Below are 21,232 nucleotides of genomic sequence, written 5' to 3'. Positions count from 1 at the left end.
AAGAAATAAAAAAGAAGAAATAAGGCAAATTCAACAAAAAATTAATCAAATAACCGTGGCTTCGAATAAATTTAAAAATAGTGAAGAAGCTATTTTCAAAATCAAAAAAGACATTTATTTAAAGGAAGAACAATTAGAAAAACTCCAAGCAACAAACAAAAAACTAATTCAAGAGATCAATAGTCATATAAAAGAAATCGAAGAAAAAATTAGTATAAATATTGACTTTGAAATTTCAGATGCTATCCAAGAAGAAAGTCAAGAAATGAGTGCGCCTACTGATTTTCGTTCATCAGATGATATACTTTTATATCTTGAAAATGAAATTAGAAATTCTGAATCAAATATTACAAAACTACAGAATGAAATTCGAATTTCTCAATTATCATTTAACAAGCCAATTACATTTAGTGAGGAAGATCAAGAATTATTAAAAATTTTTGATGAACCAAATATTGATTCAGTCGAAATCGATGCAATGGATCTTCAAACACAAGTTAAGGAAATGGAAAAGACACTTGTTAAGTTACAAAGGAAAATCGAAAAAGTACATTCAACATCAGTAATACTTGAACAAAAATTTTCTCGATATTTCAAATACGCAAAGGAAAATCTTCCATTTCCTGATTACGTACCAGATGAAACAGCAGATGAACTCCTTCAAAGGATTGATCAACTTCTTCTTGAGAATTCTCAAGTTAAAGGCGATGAAAATGTAAAAGTTCAGAATCACATCAACCAAAACACAGAAATAATTAACGCGATTAATAAGAAGCAAAAAGAATTAAAAATACTACAGAAACTATACAAAAAAGAGGAAGATGAAATGAAGCAAAAGATTCAAGCAAAGAGAAGTGAAATCAGCAAGAAAGAATTCGAATGGATCGCTAAGATACAGAAACTAAAAGATCATTCATTGCCTAAGAAATGAAAACCTATAGATATATTTATAATAAATGTTTGTTCTATTTCATACTTTTTTTACAACTTTTGATATTTCCTTTTTATTATATTGATATTTCTTTTTTCAACTTTGTTGTAAGTCATCACAACGATTTATAAATTACAAAAATATTTTTTTTAATAAAGTTTCGGATAATATATAAAAGTTTATTACAACACATTTATATAATTTTTGTCATAAACAAGTTGCTTTAACTTTAATGTCATTTCTTTTTTAGGTGGACTTGTGCTTATGTCGTCTATGTTGAACCTGAAAAATTCGCGTTTTCCTTCCATAACAGTTCCCTCAATTTCAATTTTCGTATTTGTTTTACTACTTAAGTCATTTTTCACATTTTCGGGGAATTTCAACAACTCAAACACTTCCCTTGACGCGAGTGTTGTTGGCTCTGAAAACATTTCATCCAATGCATGAGCAGTTGCAACGCCAATTTCCCTAAAGTCATGCGGCGTGAACTGTGTATCATGTCTTGGACCAAAGTCTGAACCGCCAAAGCTCATTTCAAGTGTATAAGCGAACAAAATCAAAAACTTCCTTCTCAACACAACTCTCATTGTTCCCTCATATGCTTCCTGCTTAAGATATGAACACATTTCATTCGAAAACAAATTCGTGTGTTTTGTCATAAGCAATGGGAAGATTCTTTCAGCTTTATAAATCGCGGGATTATTATCATTCATAAATCCATAAACAAAGCTATTGCATACGCCGGTATGGCCATGGAAATCTAAAAAGAATGGAATAGGTCTTGTACGTCGAAGAACTGTTAATAAGTTAAGAACATTATGAGCAATTGGATGTGATAATGGATCTGGCTTTTGCCAAACTCTATTAATATCATCACCAGAAAGAGATGGCCTATAAAACCCACATATTACACCATCTGGATTAATCATAGGTATTATTAACCACGAGTAACTTTTTCTGAGCTTTACACCGAATTCGTTATTCGCAAAAACCGTTTGCATCAAACCTTCGATTGCAAATGACGAATTCGTTTCTCCAGGGTGCGTACGTGCTGCTATCACAATAACTGGCTTCTTATCTGATTTTACGCCATCATTAAGGTCATTTCGACCCCACTGTTTGAGTTTATCAATAATTGTCTGTGAAAATTCTTCAATATTTTCCTCGCGAATTGGTGGAGCTTCATGTGTGAGTTGCTTACCTTCCTCAAGATACGGAGCAACATCAACACAACTCTCTTGGTCAGCATCCCAGAAAACAACGGGAACTTTTAAGCCGCCAACTGATTGGCATAATGTCGATGATTTGCAAAGTGGCTGAAGCTTACCAACGCAGTTAAGCATGTCTGTATATGTGTATGGATAACTGTGGGCAAAGTACATGGTGTCTGGTTGCTCAACAGTAAATTTGAAGCTCCATGCCCATTCTGGAAATTTGCCTGTTTTCCATCGAAAGTAATTCATTTCTTCACCAATACGATGCCACCCTATTCCTCGTTTAGATTTAAATTGAGAATAAGCGCAAGCTTGTGATCCTTTGAAATGTAAATTGCATTGACGATAAAAACCAACAATAATAAAGTAATAAACACCTGGCTTAAGTGATTCAACTTTGAAAAAAAACCATTGTGCACTTTGCTGATCATTAGGATCTGGTAGTATATGAATTTCATACTTGTTATCTCCAATTTGATAGACTTTACCAAGGTTTCCACATTCAAAATTACCAGAGAACTTTATATCACTCTTACACACATTTGGATCCATTGGATCATAAATTAGTTCATTTTGTTCCCGCAGTTCATCAGGATTTTCTTGCTTAAAAACACATGGAATCATTGGCGCTCCTGGATGGCTATTTGGGTTTTGCAATGAAATAGGGATTTCCAATCTTGTTTTTGGTTTACATTGATAATCAGGAAGAGTTTGGGATTCCATTTGTTACCTTAAGAGCACCAATTAATTTGTCATTCAGTTTTCAATGACAATATATCTGACACAAGATGAAGCCCAAAGTAACTTTTATCTCTTTATTCTTAATTGTTTTATTTTGCTAGCAAAAATCATAAGTTTTTATTTAATTCAGCAAGAATTTGTGTCGTTTTGTAACTCCTCAAGAAAGTAAATGACTAATCATTGATTGATATTAAAGTTATGTATATAAAATTTTTTTTTGGAAACACAGAAGATAAAACGTGCTTTAAACCGAACTCATGAGTTTGGTTGATGGAATTCCAAATGGGATCACAATTTGCGATCGGAAAGAATTCCTCTTCAAATTTATATTATGAATTTATTTTTTAATAATTACATGGTTAATATTCAAAAAACATCAATTTCACATAGGTGGTTGCTTCTGTGGAAAGCATCAAGTGGGCCAACTTCTGGGAATGATTCGCTTTTAATTTGGACAGCTTTTGATTCACCTAAGTCCCAATTAAAGTCCCTTCTAGTAACTCCCACTGGTTGCCGTTTATACTTTGCTAAGTACTTTGATGGATGATATTTAAAGCATCCATAAAACAATTTTTGGGATATATCAAGTGGAGGTTCACTATCTTCGCCGATGTCACCATCGCTTTTACTAGATTCAAGCATACTGCTTCTAAGGTTCGTTGTTTCGTTCTCCATACAAGATTTATGGTCTAAGGGTAAAAATGGGTATTTTTCAAAGGATGCCGGAAAAACCCCTTTTCAATTTCAATCTTTTTTTCAAATTTGATAGATCTCTCAAATTTGGTTAAAGCATTGAAAAAGTAATAAGCGATCGTACTGAACGGGATGTTCCCCCCAGAAATCGGAAAGCCGTACGAAATTGAATACTTTACAAAATCTCTGGAGGCAAATCACCGTTAATATAAACTATTTAATTTTTCAAGGTTAAAAAACATAAAATTTATTTATTGCTTAAATGTATCGATTTTATAATTTGTTGATGTACATGTATTTTGGCTAAAGATAAATAATTTTTTATAAATTTAAATTTCAAAATGATTTTTTGTGAATTTAGTTTATATTTATAAAATATTGGAATAAGAACCACATTTAAATATAAACGTGAAAAAGGCGCAAAAGAAAGTAGTTGCTCACCTTCTTATCCTAATAATATGGTTCATTATATTTTTGTTTTTCTTACACCTGGGCGAATCATTAATGATTTGCTTCTGAACAATATCTTCATTATTTACATGAGATAATTTTCGTTTTTATTTCTACGAAATTATGGTTTTATTATTTGTATCTTTTTGAGGAACCTGGTGATGATGTTAAACCTCAAAACATAATAAAAATATTATATGTTAGCTTTCAAGATAGGAAAACATTAAAAAAGATCTATTTTCATCTGATATTTTTATTACTTTAGGTTATCAAGGGGATATTTTCTAACATAAATTTTACTTTCTAAGTTGTTATTTATATTTATTGGTAAGAAATTAATCAACTTTTATTTTTGTCCTTTGAATAATGTGAAATTAATGCTTTAATTTCTTCATTTGATGTATAATTTAAGGCTGTAAAAAATTTTTTAAATTAATTCCAAATGATATTATAATTTACTAATTAAATGAAATAACCATTAAATTAATTAAACAAATATCTTTTGCATTAATATTGATATCTTTTTGTTTGACAAGTAATTTAACAATTTCAACATTACCATTTGTAGTAGCATACATAAGTGCTGTTTTAAATAATATATTTTAATTTTGAATATGATATGGAAATCGCTTTTTATTCAAATATACATTGAATATGAAAAAAAGACATCTTTTGCATTTACATTTATACTTTTTTGATTAAGAAGTAACTCAACAATTTCAGTGTTACCTTTTTCGGCTGCAATAATCAATGCAGTTTTAAATAATTTTTATGTACACCATTAAAAACGATGAATTACCAAACAATTGAAATAAACTCTTTATAAATTGAACAAATAGCTTTAGCATTAATATTTGAAATTTTTCCATCAAGAAGAAATTTTACGATTTCAACAGAACCACATGACGTTGCAAAAATTATTGGAGTTTCAAATTATTAAAACAAATTCCAATTATTAATTTGAAACATATATTTAACAAAATAAACTTTATTACAAAATAATAAATATTTTTGGCACTAATATAACTTTTATTTTGCTCAGCTATAAATTTAACAAGTTCGAAATTTTTTGAAATTATCGCATAATATAAAATATCATTCGGGAAATGTTTTTCTTTTTGAAAATGCTTAATTAGATATAAATTTCCATTTGAAGCTGCTTCCATAAAAAGGGTATCATTTACTTTCATTCCTTTATCTTCTAAAAATGAGAAAATTTCAAAGTTGTTATATTTAATACATTTCTTTCCCAATTCATTTATATCTTTAATTTCAGCAATTTTATTTTCATAAAGATAATAAAAAATTTCTTTTTGGTGAAATTCAACCGCAATTTCAAATGAATCAAAAAAAGATATATTACTTTGCTCACAAATATGAATTATTTCAAGGTTACCACCAGCAATTGCATACTTCCCAATATTTTCTAAATTAGAACCACTTAGTTTTAATAATTTAAAACATTTAATAGATCCAAAAAATGCTGCATATTCAATAAGTTTAACATTATTTTGATTAATAAATGTAAATTTTTCATAAAGAGATGGTTCAATTACTTGATTAAAATCAAAATTTGGGCTTGATACTATTTCTTGTAATTTTTCGATATCATCATTTCTAATTATTTTTGCAATTTCATTTGGGTTAACTCCTTCACGAATTAATTTCTTATGAAGTTCACAATCATTCTTACTAAGCTCTTCGAAATTTTCTTTGAACTTACTAAATGATGGAAGAGCTTTATATGAAAATAAAACTTTTTGTTGTGATTTATAATGAGAGAAATATAAAGTTTCTATATTTTGAATGGAACCAGGCTCAATAAATTTTTGATCTATCAACCATTGAAGAAAATAATATGATTCTTGAGGATTATATGCAATGTTTAACAGAGAAAGAATATTTTTAATAGGAAATTTGCTTTTTACAATTTCTTCTTTCTTTGTAAAAATCATATTTAAAAATGTAAAAATTACATTTGTATTTATCTTTTTAGAAGTAAATGCTGAAAATGACAAATGGAATATTATAATAAAAAAAGAATATGAATTATCTGCATCAAAAACATTTAATAATTTTTCAACTAAAGCCTCAATATTTTCGTCATTTAATTCAAAAACAATACTTTCTAATAATATGAGATATGTTATATATTTTTTATCTTTCACTTGCAAGTCATGCAAAACGTTTGTGCTTTAGCTAAACGATAGATTTTTGAGATATTTACTTACGAATGCTCGGAGATTCAATTGGGGATTAACACAATGGAAATAAATATCAAAAATGATAATATGAAAATACTAGGAAATAAGTGAATTTTTATTAAAGATTTTTTTCATGTTTTGGATTTATGTTCCTTTTGATTAATCAATAATAAAATAATTAAACTTAATTAAGATGACAACTAAAAATGAAGCAGAAAAGACGTCAATAAATTTCTTTAGGTTAAAAATAAATTTTTCATTATTAAAAAAAAAATTTACCACGCTGATACAAAAAACAGACAAAACGATGATACAAACCGTTGTCAAATTTTTAATGTCAAATCAAATTAAACTAAATTTTTAATGAAAGAAATTAATATATCATAATATAAAATTAAATATATAATACAAATGTATTATTATTTATATATTATCAAAAAATTATAATTTATAAACTAATTTAATGAAATATTTATATTTCCACTATCAAAAAAATTGTTTCAATTTTTCAATTAGAATTTTATTGTTTCTTTGTTTTGTTCACTTCACGATATTTTTTTTAACGGCGAGGCTTCAAGAATTTAATTCATATAATGAACTTTCATGAATACTATATAAATTTAATTTTGTTTTTTTACATAAATTTCGATTACAAACATATTTAACTAATTAATTGAAATGTTTTTTTATATCTATCTTTTCTCCAACTCTTCTCTTTTGGCACTTTTCAATGGCAGTTTTCAAAACAGCAATTGAAAAAGTTTAATCAGTGTTTCAAAAAAATATGTCCGCAACAATCCGCCTTCTTACCTGCGATAACATACATGGAAAAAACGCAAAAGAGTTTGAATACCCGGGCGACATCAAGGGCTCTCAACTTCTTTCTCTTGCACTTAAAAATTTGCAAATTCCTGAAGCTAAAAATCTTCGTTTACTTATCCGTAAGAAAGACAAGGAATTCAAGTGGGTAAATCCAGACAAGGAAATTTCTCATTACCATCCACAGGATGGGATGACAATATTTGTTTTAAGGACAAGTTTAGCCATATCTGTTCTAACATCTGATGGAACTACCAAGAAACTTATGATTGATATTTCAAAGACCGTTAAGGAGCTTGTTTCTTTCATTGCAGAAAAGTTTAGAATCGGTAATGCAATTGGTTACTCATTATTTACCATATCATCTGATGGTGAACATGTCCCACTTAACTTAGAACTATCCTTACCTCAACAGTGTACCAATTATGACAAAGTTGTATTTAAGAGACGTTATTTTGTTTTCACCAAATCACAATTAATGGATCCATCTTCATCAATGTTAGCTTATAATGATGTATCCGAGTATCTTAAGAAGAGTAGTCTTACAATATCAGATGAAAAGAAAGCCGAACTTTGTTATTATTCATTATATATCACATCCGCAGATATTTCCCAAGTTACAGAAGAATCGATTCCAGCGGACACTTCTGAAGAAGTCAAAGCTTTAGTCATTGATTTTCTTAAGGAACGAAAGCCACCTACCAAAGAAGAATCGATTGGCCAATACATCACCATCTCATTATCGATACCGAATTTTGGCAGCGAAAGTTTCAAATGTAAATATGCCATTGGCGAAGATAAGAATTATGTACCATCCGAGTTATTTGTTGGTCCAAGTAAAATTGATTTACTTGATGGTGAATCAAAAGAACTTTTATACTCAATACCATATTTCCGATATGTATCAGTCCATAAATCTAAAGGGACAGTTACCATTAAGTTCTTATTACCTGATGGCCAAGAACAAAAACTTAAAATCCATCATAAGAATTACACAACAATTTATGCAATAATTTCAGCGTATGCGACATTTGTTAAAGAACTTGGATCAGAATTAATTACTGATGGATTTATGAAAGAAGAATCATTAAATAATGCAGAAGAAATTGATATATCGAATTTCACATATTATTATACATTAAGTGGCGCTGGGAAATATTTATATTATCCGGGTACATTAGAACCTTATCAAACTAAAGTTGTCCCATTATTACCTAATTATGCTAATGAATTCCCTAATGAAGTTAATCAAATTCAAGAAGTATTACTTAAATGTATGAAGAATATGTTTGAACAAGATTCATTATTACAATTAATATATAATACAAATGAAATTATTAAAAAAGGTAAATTACCTGATAATGATAAAGAAGAAATTATTAATTCATTATTAATGATATCAACTTCTAATATTACTGTCGGAAATCTTGAAATAATATTATCGAATCTTGACATATTAATTAAATGTCAAAAATTAATACGATCTGAAATTATGGTTAAAGTTGAAGGTAAACGTAAAATAATCATTGAAAATTGGGTTAACTTCTTAAAGAAATATCGTGAAACATTTCAAGATAGTCTTAAACAACTTAAACAATGTCCTACTAATGGTACAATTTTATATAATACACAATTCCATTTAATTAACTTATTAAAAGAATTAAAGTCATTAACTGAATTTGCTGAAAGTGTATTACCATTATGTCAAGGATCAGTCTTTTTACCAGCAATTGAACATTTCACTATTATAATCAAAGATGTATTAAGACCTTTAATTCCACATGAACCAAATGAACGATTAAAACATATTTATATACTTCATCAAGCATTATTTTCAGTAGCAATTTTATTAACAGTAGGAAATACTATTAAAAATGATCAAAAGATTATTAATAATCAAGAATTAGTTGATAAGATTGAAAGTGCATTAATATCATTAGGTAATGCATATTCAAATGTTCATAAAATACGTCAACAACTTACAATTCGTCCTTATTCGATACCATACTTTGAACAGATTAAAGAACAAACTATAGTATTACAAAGAGCTATTATTGATTGTAAAAGTATTACTGAAATGGTAACTTCAATTACATCTGATAAAACATTCCAACAAGCTTTAATCTTTTCTAAGAAGAAAGTTGATATCTTTATTACATTATTAAACGAAATTAAAATTGATCCTTATCATGTAATTCCTACAAAGAAACAAATTAAAACATTAATTGATGCACTTAATGAAACTATTACTAAGTTCTTAAGTTATGAAGAACAAAATAATGATTCTAAAGCTAATGAACTTTATAAACAAATTAAAGATAAGATTTTAGAATTAAAGACTATAACAACAATATTTAACTTAGAATTAAAACAATCTACACGTGCAATCTTTGTTTCTATTAATCGAACATTATCAATTCTTAAAGAAATAATGTCACCAATTAGAGAATTATCAACAATTTTATCAGATGCTTCAAATATTTATTACTTTAATAATATTAATCGTATTATTGAAGAAATATTATCTAATCATATCGCTACGACTAAAGAATTAAATAAAATATTTGAAGAATTAACTACAAATATTAAAAATGTTTCAAATTTAACTAATGATTCTTCTAAATTATTAAAAGATTTAACTTATATTAATGAATCTCAAAATATTGATCGAGAAATTGAAACATTCCAAGAAATGAGAAAAATCCTTTCTGATTCACAAGATAAAACTCAACCGAATGAAGAGAAATTCACAAAAATACAAAATGTAATTGATCAAATTGATTTAATCATTTCATGTATAAATCAATTACCTGAATATGAAACTATTAAACCACCTACATTAACAATAATACCATTTTTCTCAGGAAAAGAAATTAAGTTAATGGTTGAAGATATTATACCACAATTTGAAGAAGTATCACGTTTCTTTAATGATTTTGCAAACATTGAAATCTTTTCTAAACATAAAAACATATTAATGAATATGAAATATTGGAAATTATATTTCGATAATATGTCTAAAGTTATTAAAGAAGTTAAATCTAATGAATCACAATTATTATCTAAATTAAAAGAAGTCTTTAGGAAGAAAGAACAAGTTAAAGTATTTACATTAATTACAAAGCCATTTGTAAATGAAATTAATTCATATACAAAACAACTTGAAACATTCTTTTCGAATTGTGAAATGATAAATGAGAAAATACTTAAACCTCATATTGGAGAAAATGATATTGAAATCTTTAAACAAACTACAGATATATTATTTAATAAACTTAACAGTATATTATCACAAACTACAATTAAGAATACTGATATTATTACAAAAATTAGATTATTACAAAGTTCTTTATTATCTACAAATGAAGGAGGAGAATCACAACAACAAAATGTTAATAAAATATATCAAATGATTGTTGAAATCATACCAATCATTAAAGAAGATTCAGCATTAAAGACATTATTAAATATATTAATTGAATATTGTGATAACTTAAGTAAATATACTGATATTTCAACATCTACAAATATTATACGTCAATCTTCTTCATCACATTTCTTTACTAATGTTTTGCATTCAATAGATATCCAAAAAATATTTGATCGAATTGAATCATTTGATAATTTATCTAAAGATATTATTGATATAATTGATGATAAATTCGAATTATTATCACAAAATACTGATTTAATGTCAACTAATTTAATAGCTTCTATAACATTTATTAAAGCACATGAAAAAGGTAAATTTTATTATGATGAATTACGTACATTAATTCAAGCACAAGCTAATAAAGAACTTAAGAATAATTTAATACAAAAAATGATCATTGGCTTTTCTATAACATTATGTAATATAATTAATGAATTACGAACAGAAATTAATTCATTTAAAGTAGAAGATATTAAAGCAAATTATTATTTACAATATCTAAAGAATTCATTAAATTCATTTAATGTGGATGTTATAGTTGATTCTAAAAGTTTCCCATCAATTACATTAAAATATGATTCATTACATGAAATCCAATGTTATTCTACATTATTATTACAAGGAATTAAAGAAGAAAAAATAATTAATTTGATCGAAAAATATAATTCATTTATGATTCAATTAGATTTAACTATTTCATTATATTATTATTCTAATTCTGAAATATTAATTAAAGAATATTTACATCAAAAACCTGATGATGAAAACATTAAACAATCGATAATTATCTTTGAAAATCCTTCATTAATTATCACGGCTAATTTCATTAATTTATGTTTCATTTCACGTTATATTCAAGAAATAGATTCTACACAAAGAATGAAACAATTTAAACTAATAACTCAATTTTGGTTAAATCCATTAATGGAATTTTCGAAAGTACAATATCGATCAATGGCATTATCATTTTTATTACAATCTAAGAAAGAAATGGAGAAAATAATTGAAACATTACAAACTGATACAATGAAAGTCCCAATGTTCTTACGTAAAATCATTTCATATTTATCATTTGTTGTATCATTATCTAATTCTATTCAAGATCATATTAAAGAATTTATGGATAAGTTTAATGTTCTTTATCAATTAATATATAATATTGATCAACAATTCTCTATTTTATGTAATGAAGAAAAGAGTTATAAAGCAGATATTAAACTTCAAGCATGGATACCACATTTAAATAATTTATTAGATGAAATCATTAAAATTATTGATAAATATGAAGAACCAAATTATAAAGAAATTCCAGAATTTAATAATACATCGAATAAACAATTTTTACAAGTGTTAAATTATATGGAAGGTACACAATATTATGATGAAACTAAAGAAGTCATTAATTATATTAAAGAACATATTAATTATAATAATGAATATTATCAATCATTAAAGAGTTTTGTTGAATTAATTCCAACTTATACATCAATTGAATTATCTAAAATCGAAAAGAAAATGGTCAAATATAATAAGAAAGTTACAAACAAAGAAAGTTTCATTAAATATTTACCGATAATATTATCAACATTTATGGGTATATTACCTACAATTCAAAAAGATTCTAAAGAACTTTTAGATATTTCATTAATTAAAATCATAAAACTTATTGAGAATTCTAATAATGAAGAATCACTTAAGAAAGTATTTGATGAACTTAAAAAGATTTCATCATTTATTGAATTTAGGTCACTTAAAGAGAATGAAATTAAAGATAAATCGAATGAGAAATCAATTGAATTAATACATTTATTATCAGAATATAAAACAGAAGAAGTCCATTATAAAATCATTGAAATTAAGTCATTACAAGCGTCAGCTATAGAAAAGAAAGTTAAAGATCAATTATTAGAGAATATATTACCAACTATTGATGAAATTGATAAAATTGAACAATTAAATGAAGATAATATTAAAGAATTACGAATGAAAATTATTTCATATGTTACAGACATATCAAATATTATTACTAATTCAATAATTAATGTACAAAATATTGATGAATTATTAGATATTCGTACAGATAATAATTTATATGCACAAAACTTAACAGAAATTGTTGATCAAAAACAATTATTATTAATCACATCTAATGTACAAATAATGAGTGAACATGGAATTATCCTTAAGAATAAACCAGATATCCAATTTTATAGTGAATTTATTCGTTTATCATATCAATCGATTAAAGTTTTATTAACATATATTAAAGATTTCTCAAATATTAACTTAAGATTATTTAGAAGATATGTTGATAATATTGGAGATATTGTTGAAGATTTGTCATTCGTTAATAATGAAGAAGAAACTAATGAAATAATTAAATTACAAAAAATATTATTAGAAATATTAATAAATATTATATTATATATCTCATTAATTAACGCAGGTTTCACTAATTCTAAACTTAAGGAATCATTCTTATTAATATTATCACAAAAGAGTCCATTACTTAAAGAAGAAATTAATAAAATTATTCCATCATCAATTGAATTATTACAACAAAATACAATGAAACAATTAAATGAACAATTTAATACATTAACTAATCAACTTCAAGAACAAATTAATTCATTTATTACATTAATAACAAATGATGATATTAATTCGATTATTACCAAAGAATTTCCAATATATGAAACATTATTTAAATTATCGACAATCATTAAACAAACAACAAACATTGAATATTTACCTTATGAACCAGAATTAGCTAATAAACTTCCATCTAAAATCAAGATGCCACGACTTACAAATGATTCATCTAACTTAAATACACAAGAAATATGTAAAGAGACAATTAATATCATTAATGAAACCAAAGAAATCATACAAAAGTTTTCATTGTTCATTCAAACGTCACCAGAGAATTCCGAAATTGTAGAAAAGATCACCAAAATTTATGAACAAATTGATTTAACACTTATTAATACACTTAAAACTTCATTAAGTTCAGTGAACTTACAAAACAAAATGAATTTATCTAAAGCTGCAAATTCATTATGTAATAATTGTGACTTAATGAATAAATCATTAAAATCTAAATGTCATAGTAATCCTAATTGGAGAATACAATTTGATTCTTCAACGCAATCGATACTTGAAGATTTAGATTTAATTTTAACATTATGTGATGAAGCTATAACATTTGCTAATAATGAAGATGCAACTTTAGGTGAATTAAGGGATAAAATATTTGCTGTATCTAAACCTTTACAAGAACAATATACAATCATTAATGAAAGAATTAATGAAATTAAACAAAATATTCCATCAGCTACAAGAGAATTCACAATTACTTTGTTGAACTTATGTTCTTCTGGAGCTTCTGCTTATATTAATTTATTATTATATACTAAAGATCATTTAAAGGATGTGAAGGACTTGAATGGATTATTGGAAAAGGGTAATAAAATTATCGATTTTATTAAGGAAATTAATGATGTAATACAAAATGGTTTACCAACTTTGAACAAATTAATCGAATTCTCAAAGAAATTAAATGAAATATTTGGCGAATCAGTGAAAAATATCGATTTCGAAAACGTGACAAATGAAATTACTCAAATGAAAGAACAATTAAATATAATAAATGGAGGATTCGAAAAATTATGCGAAACAATGGAAAAGTCAAAGAACTCAGCAAGCTCTGGAAAAGGTATCAATTTGGCCGCTGCAAGAGACCACTTAATGAAGAGGCTGCAATTGGAATCAAGAGTGCACTTGTGTAGGTGGAAGATGGAGTACCTCGAAGAGAAGATGAAAGGTATCGAACAAAATTCTGAGTAAAGTAAAAGGGAAATTATGAAATTTTTATTAGATTGTGACGTGAAATTGCTATTTTTTTATAAAAGTGTTTCGACAATAGCTTCTAATTAAGCCCACGAAATTTTCATTCTTAAGAATTTTGGTTCGCTTTTGTAATTGATCTGTATTATAAACAGCTACTTGAGTACCAGGAGGTAAATAATATTTTTCTTGTTTCATAATTTCATAATTTAATTCATGTAAAGGTAAACCAAAAGATTTATTGTTAATTTTATCTTCATAAGGTGAGATTTTTTTATGATTTAATTTAGATAATGTTTTATGATGATAAGCATGATCATAATTATGAATAATTTTATCCATATCTTGGCGTTCAATACACTCTAAACCCATATTATCAGCCATATCTCTAATAGTTCTACAAATTCTATTAATTATAGCTAAAGAAATATGTATAGGATAAGATTTATTTTTAAATATTATTTTTTTTACTGGAATTATTTTAGTATCAATTAAATGTGCTGCAATATATTGTAAAGGTTTCGATAAAAATGTTTTTTCTGAATCACAATGTATAATTCTATAATTAAGAAGTTCTGTACTGTTAAATTTATATAAAGCTTTAGCTATACTTTCTATTGATTTTTTACTATACTTGCCATTTAATCTTATATTAGTCATAGTATCAAATAAATATCTAGTTTTAATTTGTAAATAAATAACAATATTGTTATTAAAATGGATTTTTATTAGAAAAAAATAAATTCATTTGATACTCTCCTTCATTTCCGATATATTTTGATTGATATTTTTTATTTGATTCATAAGGAATTTATTTTAAATTTGGTTTTATTTTACCTATATTTTAATAATCAACATGATAAGGAATATTTGCACTATTAAATAAATATTTATTTTTAGCTAAAAATTTAAAACCTGTAATATTACAAATAGGATCTTCATATAGATTATATTCTATATGCTGACGTCAGAATATATAATAATAATTTATATCCTTTTATCATTGAAATAAATTCATCTATAATAGTTTCATAATCGAATTTCTTATTTTTTTTAACTAATGTTTGTATTCTGTATTTAATGATTAAATTCATAAAAAATTGATACCATTCTATTAAGGTTTTATTACCAATTTTATTTTTCACTAATCTATATTTTTCATTTATTATTTTGATGAATTCACAAATTGTTAGTTCATTATTTATTACTTTTGACAAAGATGTAAAATTTTTGGTTAAATAATGAGCGGAATCTTGGATATCGATATTGCCTATGTTTCTTCTAATTTCTTTTAATCTATCTATCTTTGGTTTTGTTTTTAATTTAGATATTTCCATTAAAAAATTGAAAATATATATATTTTCTTTTATTCTTTAAATATACTCAATAAATTATCATCTATTTTTCCTGTTACTTTACCAACTATTGAATTTAATATTTTAGTAGTTATTACTAAATCATCTGATAATTTATTACCATCAAATAATACTACATCACCAATTTCATAGTAATATCTCTCGAAATAAGATTTTCACAAGACATATTTTTGAAATTTTGCTTATGAAAAATTATAGCAATTATTTCAGATTTCAAAAACAATTCATATACTTCACTTGAATTATTATTTTATTTTTTGCTAGTTTTTAGCATATTTGAGCTCAAAAATTTAATATTTTGCATGAGAAATTGTTCATGCTTTAATTGTGATTGTGTGATTTTTAGAATACTTTTTTGATAATTATTAGGATTAATCAAAGTATATTACTATCTTTGTATAGGTAAGTGTAAAATTTTATATAAAAATTTAATATTTTCTTAAATAACAGAGAAAAATGAATTTTAATTATAAAATACAACCGTTTATTATTCGAGGCTCCCTTTAATCAAAGATCATTTAAATACTTTATTTTGACAAATGATATGTATCTTTTTAAGAGCTAGAACCAAAAAATACTTTCGATTAATCAATTTGCATAAATGTCTGTAAAATTAATTTTTTAATCACCAAATTTATATTTATATTATACTACTATTGATGCACTATATCCTTTCGTAAAACTATTATTAAAACATAATTCAAAAAAGTTATAACGTTTGAATTTTACTTACAATAATTTATCTTTTCTTTAACTCATAAGATATTAGTCAACACAATTTTTGACTGTTTCATTTGCATCGTAATTTTTATTTTTGAGTTCTTTTCTAATTTTATCTTCCATATTCATTTATAACATCGGAGAAAATTTCATTTTTAAAATTTAAAATAGAAGTATTAATGTCTTGTTCATATGCTTGCTGAAGCTTTGGCTTACATTTTTCTATAATAAGTTTACTTACTTCTCCTATAGTGTATTCATATAATTGCGAAATTGATTTATTCAGAATATTAGTTTCAAGATCTCTTATTTCTGATTTAACGAATTCTCCAGCTTTAGATTTTAAATTATTTTAAATGTTTTAAATGCTTTTCTCCTTAATTATTCGATTCGAGAATTTTTTATATTTTCTGATACTTTTTGAAATTGTTTTGAATATTTTAAAATCATTGATTTGAGGTTTTACATCTGAATAAATTGAACCATTTAGGTTAACATCATCAACAATTCTGGTACATAATTTTTCTATTTTTAATCGTAACGTCTTTTTTAAACGGCTATTTTTTGGAAATGTTGAACGTTTATGAATTAACTGCCAAATCTTTCATTAAATCATACGTGCAAATCACCAGTAATAATATAATTAACGGAAATAAAATGACAACCAAAGCTAAAACACAACCTATATCATAAGACTTTATACAATAGTTCATATAAACAACATACATTCAATTCATTCATCTATATGATTCATTATGACATAGAAAAAAAATTTTAATCAAAAAATCGATACAATTGTAAGCCTTTTCTTAAATGCAAAGTTTTTTTTATTTTATGTTTATTAAGGCACCCTACTCTCCTTTTTTTATTGAAGTAATTTAGCTATTTCTGTATAATCATTTTGCGATGCCTTCATTAGTGCTGTTTTAAATAATTTAAACAATTTCCAAATATTATTTTGATATTGCAAATAATCGAAATAAATTTTAAGCAAAATAAATAAATTTCTTTAGCATTGACATCAATTCTTCTTTGTTCAAGAAGTAATTTAACTATTTCTTTATATCCAAGTAAAGATGCCTTCATAAGTGCTGTATCAAATACATTAAATGAATTCCAAATATTACGTTGAAAAACAAAAATCACAAATTAAATACATAATAAAACAAATAAATATTCTTAGCATTGATGTCAATGATTGCTGTACCTTTTTGATTAAGAATCAATTTAACTACTGCCGTGTGTCCTTTTTCAGATGCTGCAATGAGAGGTGTCCATAATAATATCAATAAATTCCAAAAATAAAATTAAAACAAAAAATTATGTAAATAAATATTGTTTTTAGTATTGACTTCAATTCCTCTTTGTTCAAGAAGTAATTTAACTGTTTCAGTATGACCATTTGCTGATGCAAACTGAAGTGCTGTATCAAATAAAATGATTATTTTTTAAATATGTTTTTGAAATATTAAATTATCGAAATAAATATTATTTCTCGCATTAATGTCAACTCCTGTTTGATTAAGAAGAAATTTAACAACTGATATACGACCTCTTTCTGCTGCACTAATAAGTGCGGTCCAAAATAAATTGAATATTTTCCGAATATTTCTTTGAAACTTCAAATTATTTAAATAAGCTTTAAATAAAACAAATTAATAGTTTTGTAATTGATTTTGGCTCCTTTTTCAAGAAGTAATTTAACAATTTCAACATAGCCATTTCCAGCTGCTTTTATAAATGCCGTTTCAAATCGTATAAATAAAGTCCAAATATTATTATGGAAGATTAAACCATTAAAAGATACATTAAATAAAACAAATTAATATCTTTGGATTTGATATTAATTCCTTTTTGTTCAAGTAGATATTTAACAAGTTCAATATGACCATTTTTGGCTGCTTTCATAAAGATTGTTTCAAATAATTTCATTAATTTCCAAATTTTATTATCAAATATTAAACCATTTTAAGATATATTAAACAAAACAAATAAATATCTTTGTCATTGATTTTGATTCCTTTTTTCTCAAGAAGTAATTTAACAATTTCAATATGACCATTTGCAGCTGCAACCATAAATGCTTTTTGAGGTAATTAAAATGAATACCAAATGTTATTTATAAATATTAAATCATTATAATGAATATTAAATAAAACAAATAAACATCTTTTTCATTAACTTTGATTGCTTTTTGTCCAAGAAGTAATTTTACTATTTCAATATATCCTTTTTTAGCTGCTAAAATTAGTGATGTTTGAAATATTTAAAATAATTTCCAAATATTATTTTGAAACAAAATATAATGAAAACAAACATTAAATAAATCTATTTAATATCTTTGGTATTTTCATCAATTATTCTTTGATCAAGAAGTATTTTAACAACATTTGTTTGACCTTCATCAGATGCAATCATAAGGGCTGTATAAAATTATTTGAATAATTTTTAAATATTTTTTGAATATATTAAATTTTTAAAATAAACATTAATAAAAATATATAAATATCTTTATCATTAACATTAACTATATTATTCTTAATATAAAAATCGACAACTTCATATTGTCCAAATTTACATGCATACATAAATGCTGTTCTATTAATTGTAAAGAAATTCCATAAAATATAAAATAACTTCAATACTTTAAAATTTACTTCAAATTATAAAAATTAATATCTCTAGTTGAAATATTTGCATCTTTCTTTGTAAGGATTTTAACAATTTCTAAATGGCCATATGAAGATGCGCACATAAGCGCTGTACAAAACGACTTAAAATAACTTCAAAATTGAATTTGAGATATCAAATTATGCAATCAAATATTAAATAAGTGAAACAAAAGTTTTTAGTATTGATATCAATTCCTTTTTGTTCAATAAGCAATTTAGCTATTTCAGTATTACCATTTCGAGAAGCTTTAATAAGTGCTGTATCAAATATTTTGAACAATTTCCTAATATAATATTGAGACATTAAATTATGGAAATGATTTCTTAAAAAGTTGAAAAAATTTCTTTTTCATTGATATTTATTCCATTACATTCGAGTAATAATTTGACTATTTCTGTATGATCATTTTGTGATGCAAAAATTAATGCTGTATAAAATATTTTGAACAATTTCCAAATATTATTATTAAATTTTAAAAATTTGGAATGATCTCTATACATTAAGAAAAAATTTCTTTATCATTAAAACTAATTTCATTTTGTTGTAGAAGTAATTTAACTATATCTATATGACCTTCTCTTGATGCTAAAATAAGAGCAGTCATAAATCATAAATATAAATTCCAAATTTCATATTAATATATCAAATATTTAATATCAACTACAAATAATGTAAATAAATATCTTTATTATTAACATTAATATCATTTTGTTCAAGAAGTAACTTAACTACTTCTGTGTGCCCACCTCTTGATGAGAACATAAGTGCAGTCCAAAATCATTTGATTTAATTCCAAATTTTATATATAAACATTTTATCATTTAAGCAAATTTCAAAACAAATAAATTTACATCTTTAGAATTAACATCAATTCCTTTTTCTTCAAGAATTAAAGAAACAATATCTTTTAATCCTTTTCTTGATGCAATTCTAAGTGCAATATAATATATTTTGAATAAACTATAAATTTAAATTATAAACCCAAAACATAAAAAAGAAGCTCTTAATATATGTAATGAATATTTTCATTAATGTTTATACCTTCTTTCTTTGCAAATAATATAACTTCATCTATAGGTTCAAACCAATCATCGATTTCATCTTCTTTTTCATCACCTTTAATATTTTTATTGCCATTTTGTGCATTTTTATAAACAAAACCTAAGTATTCTGGTGCTGTTTCTCTTCTTTCTTTTATTTTAGTAAACTTATCGATATTATTTAACACATATTTCTCTGTTGCAACATTATCACATTCAGTTGGAGCTCCATGAAATAATTTATGTGAATCACTGATTTTAACTGCTTTATTATTTTGGATTCGATCTATCATTGATATGTAATTATTTAACGAATGATTATGAACAAATAATTTATTAATTGCTTTTTTAGTAAATTTTATTTCAATATTTGAAACTTTTCCGGATGAAACAACTTTTGATATTAAAAAAGTTTCTTTTTGTTCTTTACACTTAATTATTTGATCTTGAATATATATTAAACGACCAGGAATTATATATTTGTTATATGTAAATTTAGTTTTTTCTTCATAAAGACCTGTAATTACATCAACTAATTTTTCATATGAAATTTTACCTCCACTTTTAATCACGGAAACAGCAGCATTTTTAATGAAAATCCAAAAGAAATTAGCAATGTTAACACCAAATGTATGGCCTTTTGATGCAACAATATCATCTGTATTACATATAGTGATTAAAAATTTTTCTTTTTGATTTTCTTCATTAATTCGTTTGTCTAATGGACTACAAACACATGGTGTTGTTCCAAATGTAATTCCTTTAACATTAACTTTATCAATTAAACGTAAAAGTGTTGTTGCAATTGAAGCAATTGCTCCTCCTATTGAATGCCCTAAAAATATTATTTCTTTGTAATAATTTGTTTTATATTTTTCTCCATTGATTCCTTTGAAATGGGAAATAATTTCTTTCGCTGCATTATAATATCCTTGATGCATCTTACATCCTTCAATTATATAATCATCAGTTCCTTCGATTGGTTCATTTTTCATCGAAATCATTGTATCTTTAAGCGTCGTAAGATCTGAACCTTCAATCCATATGAAAAGAGAAATTTCACCTTGAGGATTGTAATATTTTATATACCTA

General features: G+C 24.9%; 4 protein-coding genes across 4 annotated transcripts; 2 read left to right on the top strand and 2 right to left on the bottom strand.

Annotated features, from left to right (window-relative positions):
* Positions 1 to 265: 265 nt before the first annotated feature.
* On the top strand, positions 266 to 931 carry GO595_005490 (uncharacterized protein; the record flags this gene model as incomplete). The annotated part of the gene is made up of 1 exon (XM_067918738.1): positions 266 to 931. One exon carries the CDS (start codon positions 266 to 268, stop codon positions 929 to 931), a length of 666 nt encoding a protein of 221 aa, XP_067774286.1.
* A 182-nt stretch (positions 932 to 1,113) lies between these two features.
* On the bottom strand, positions 1,114 to 2,868 carry GO595_005489 (Clan MC, family M14, Zinc carboxypeptidase-like metallopeptidase; the record flags this gene model as incomplete). The annotated part of the gene is made up of 1 exon (XM_067918737.1): positions 1,114 to 2,868. One exon carries the CDS (start codon positions 2,866 to 2,868, stop codon positions 1,114 to 1,116), a length of 1,755 nt encoding a protein of 584 aa, XP_067774285.1.
* Positions 2,869 to 3,252: 384 nt separating this feature from the next.
* GO595_005488 (uncharacterized protein) lies at positions 3,253 to 3,561 on the bottom strand (the record flags this gene model as incomplete). The annotated part of the gene is made up of 1 exon (XM_067918736.1): positions 3,253 to 3,561. One exon carries the CDS (start codon positions 3,559 to 3,561, stop codon positions 3,253 to 3,255), a length of 309 nt encoding a protein of 102 aa, XP_067774284.1.
* A 3,456-nt stretch (positions 3,562 to 7,017) lies between these two features.
* On the top strand, positions 7,018 to 14,331 carry GO595_005487 (uncharacterized protein; the record flags this gene model as incomplete). Its single annotated transcript, XM_067918735.1, has 2 exons — positions 7,018 to 10,155; positions 12,985 to 14,331. 2 exons carry the CDS (start codon positions 7,018 to 7,020, stop codon positions 14,329 to 14,331), a joined length of 4,485 nt encoding a protein of 1,494 aa, XP_067774283.1.
* Between the last annotated feature and the right edge of the window lie 6,901 nt (positions 14,332 to 21,232).

Source organism: Histomonas meleagridis, assembly GCF_020186115.1.
Source record: "Histomonas meleagridis strain 2922-C6/04-10x chromosome Unknown contig_35, whole genome shotgun sequence".
NCBI lineage: Eukaryota > Parabasalia > Tritrichomonadida > Dientamoebidae > Histomonas > Histomonas meleagridis.
Note: the sequence above shows the minus strand (reverse complement) of the source record. Positions and strands in the feature narration are given on the sequence as shown.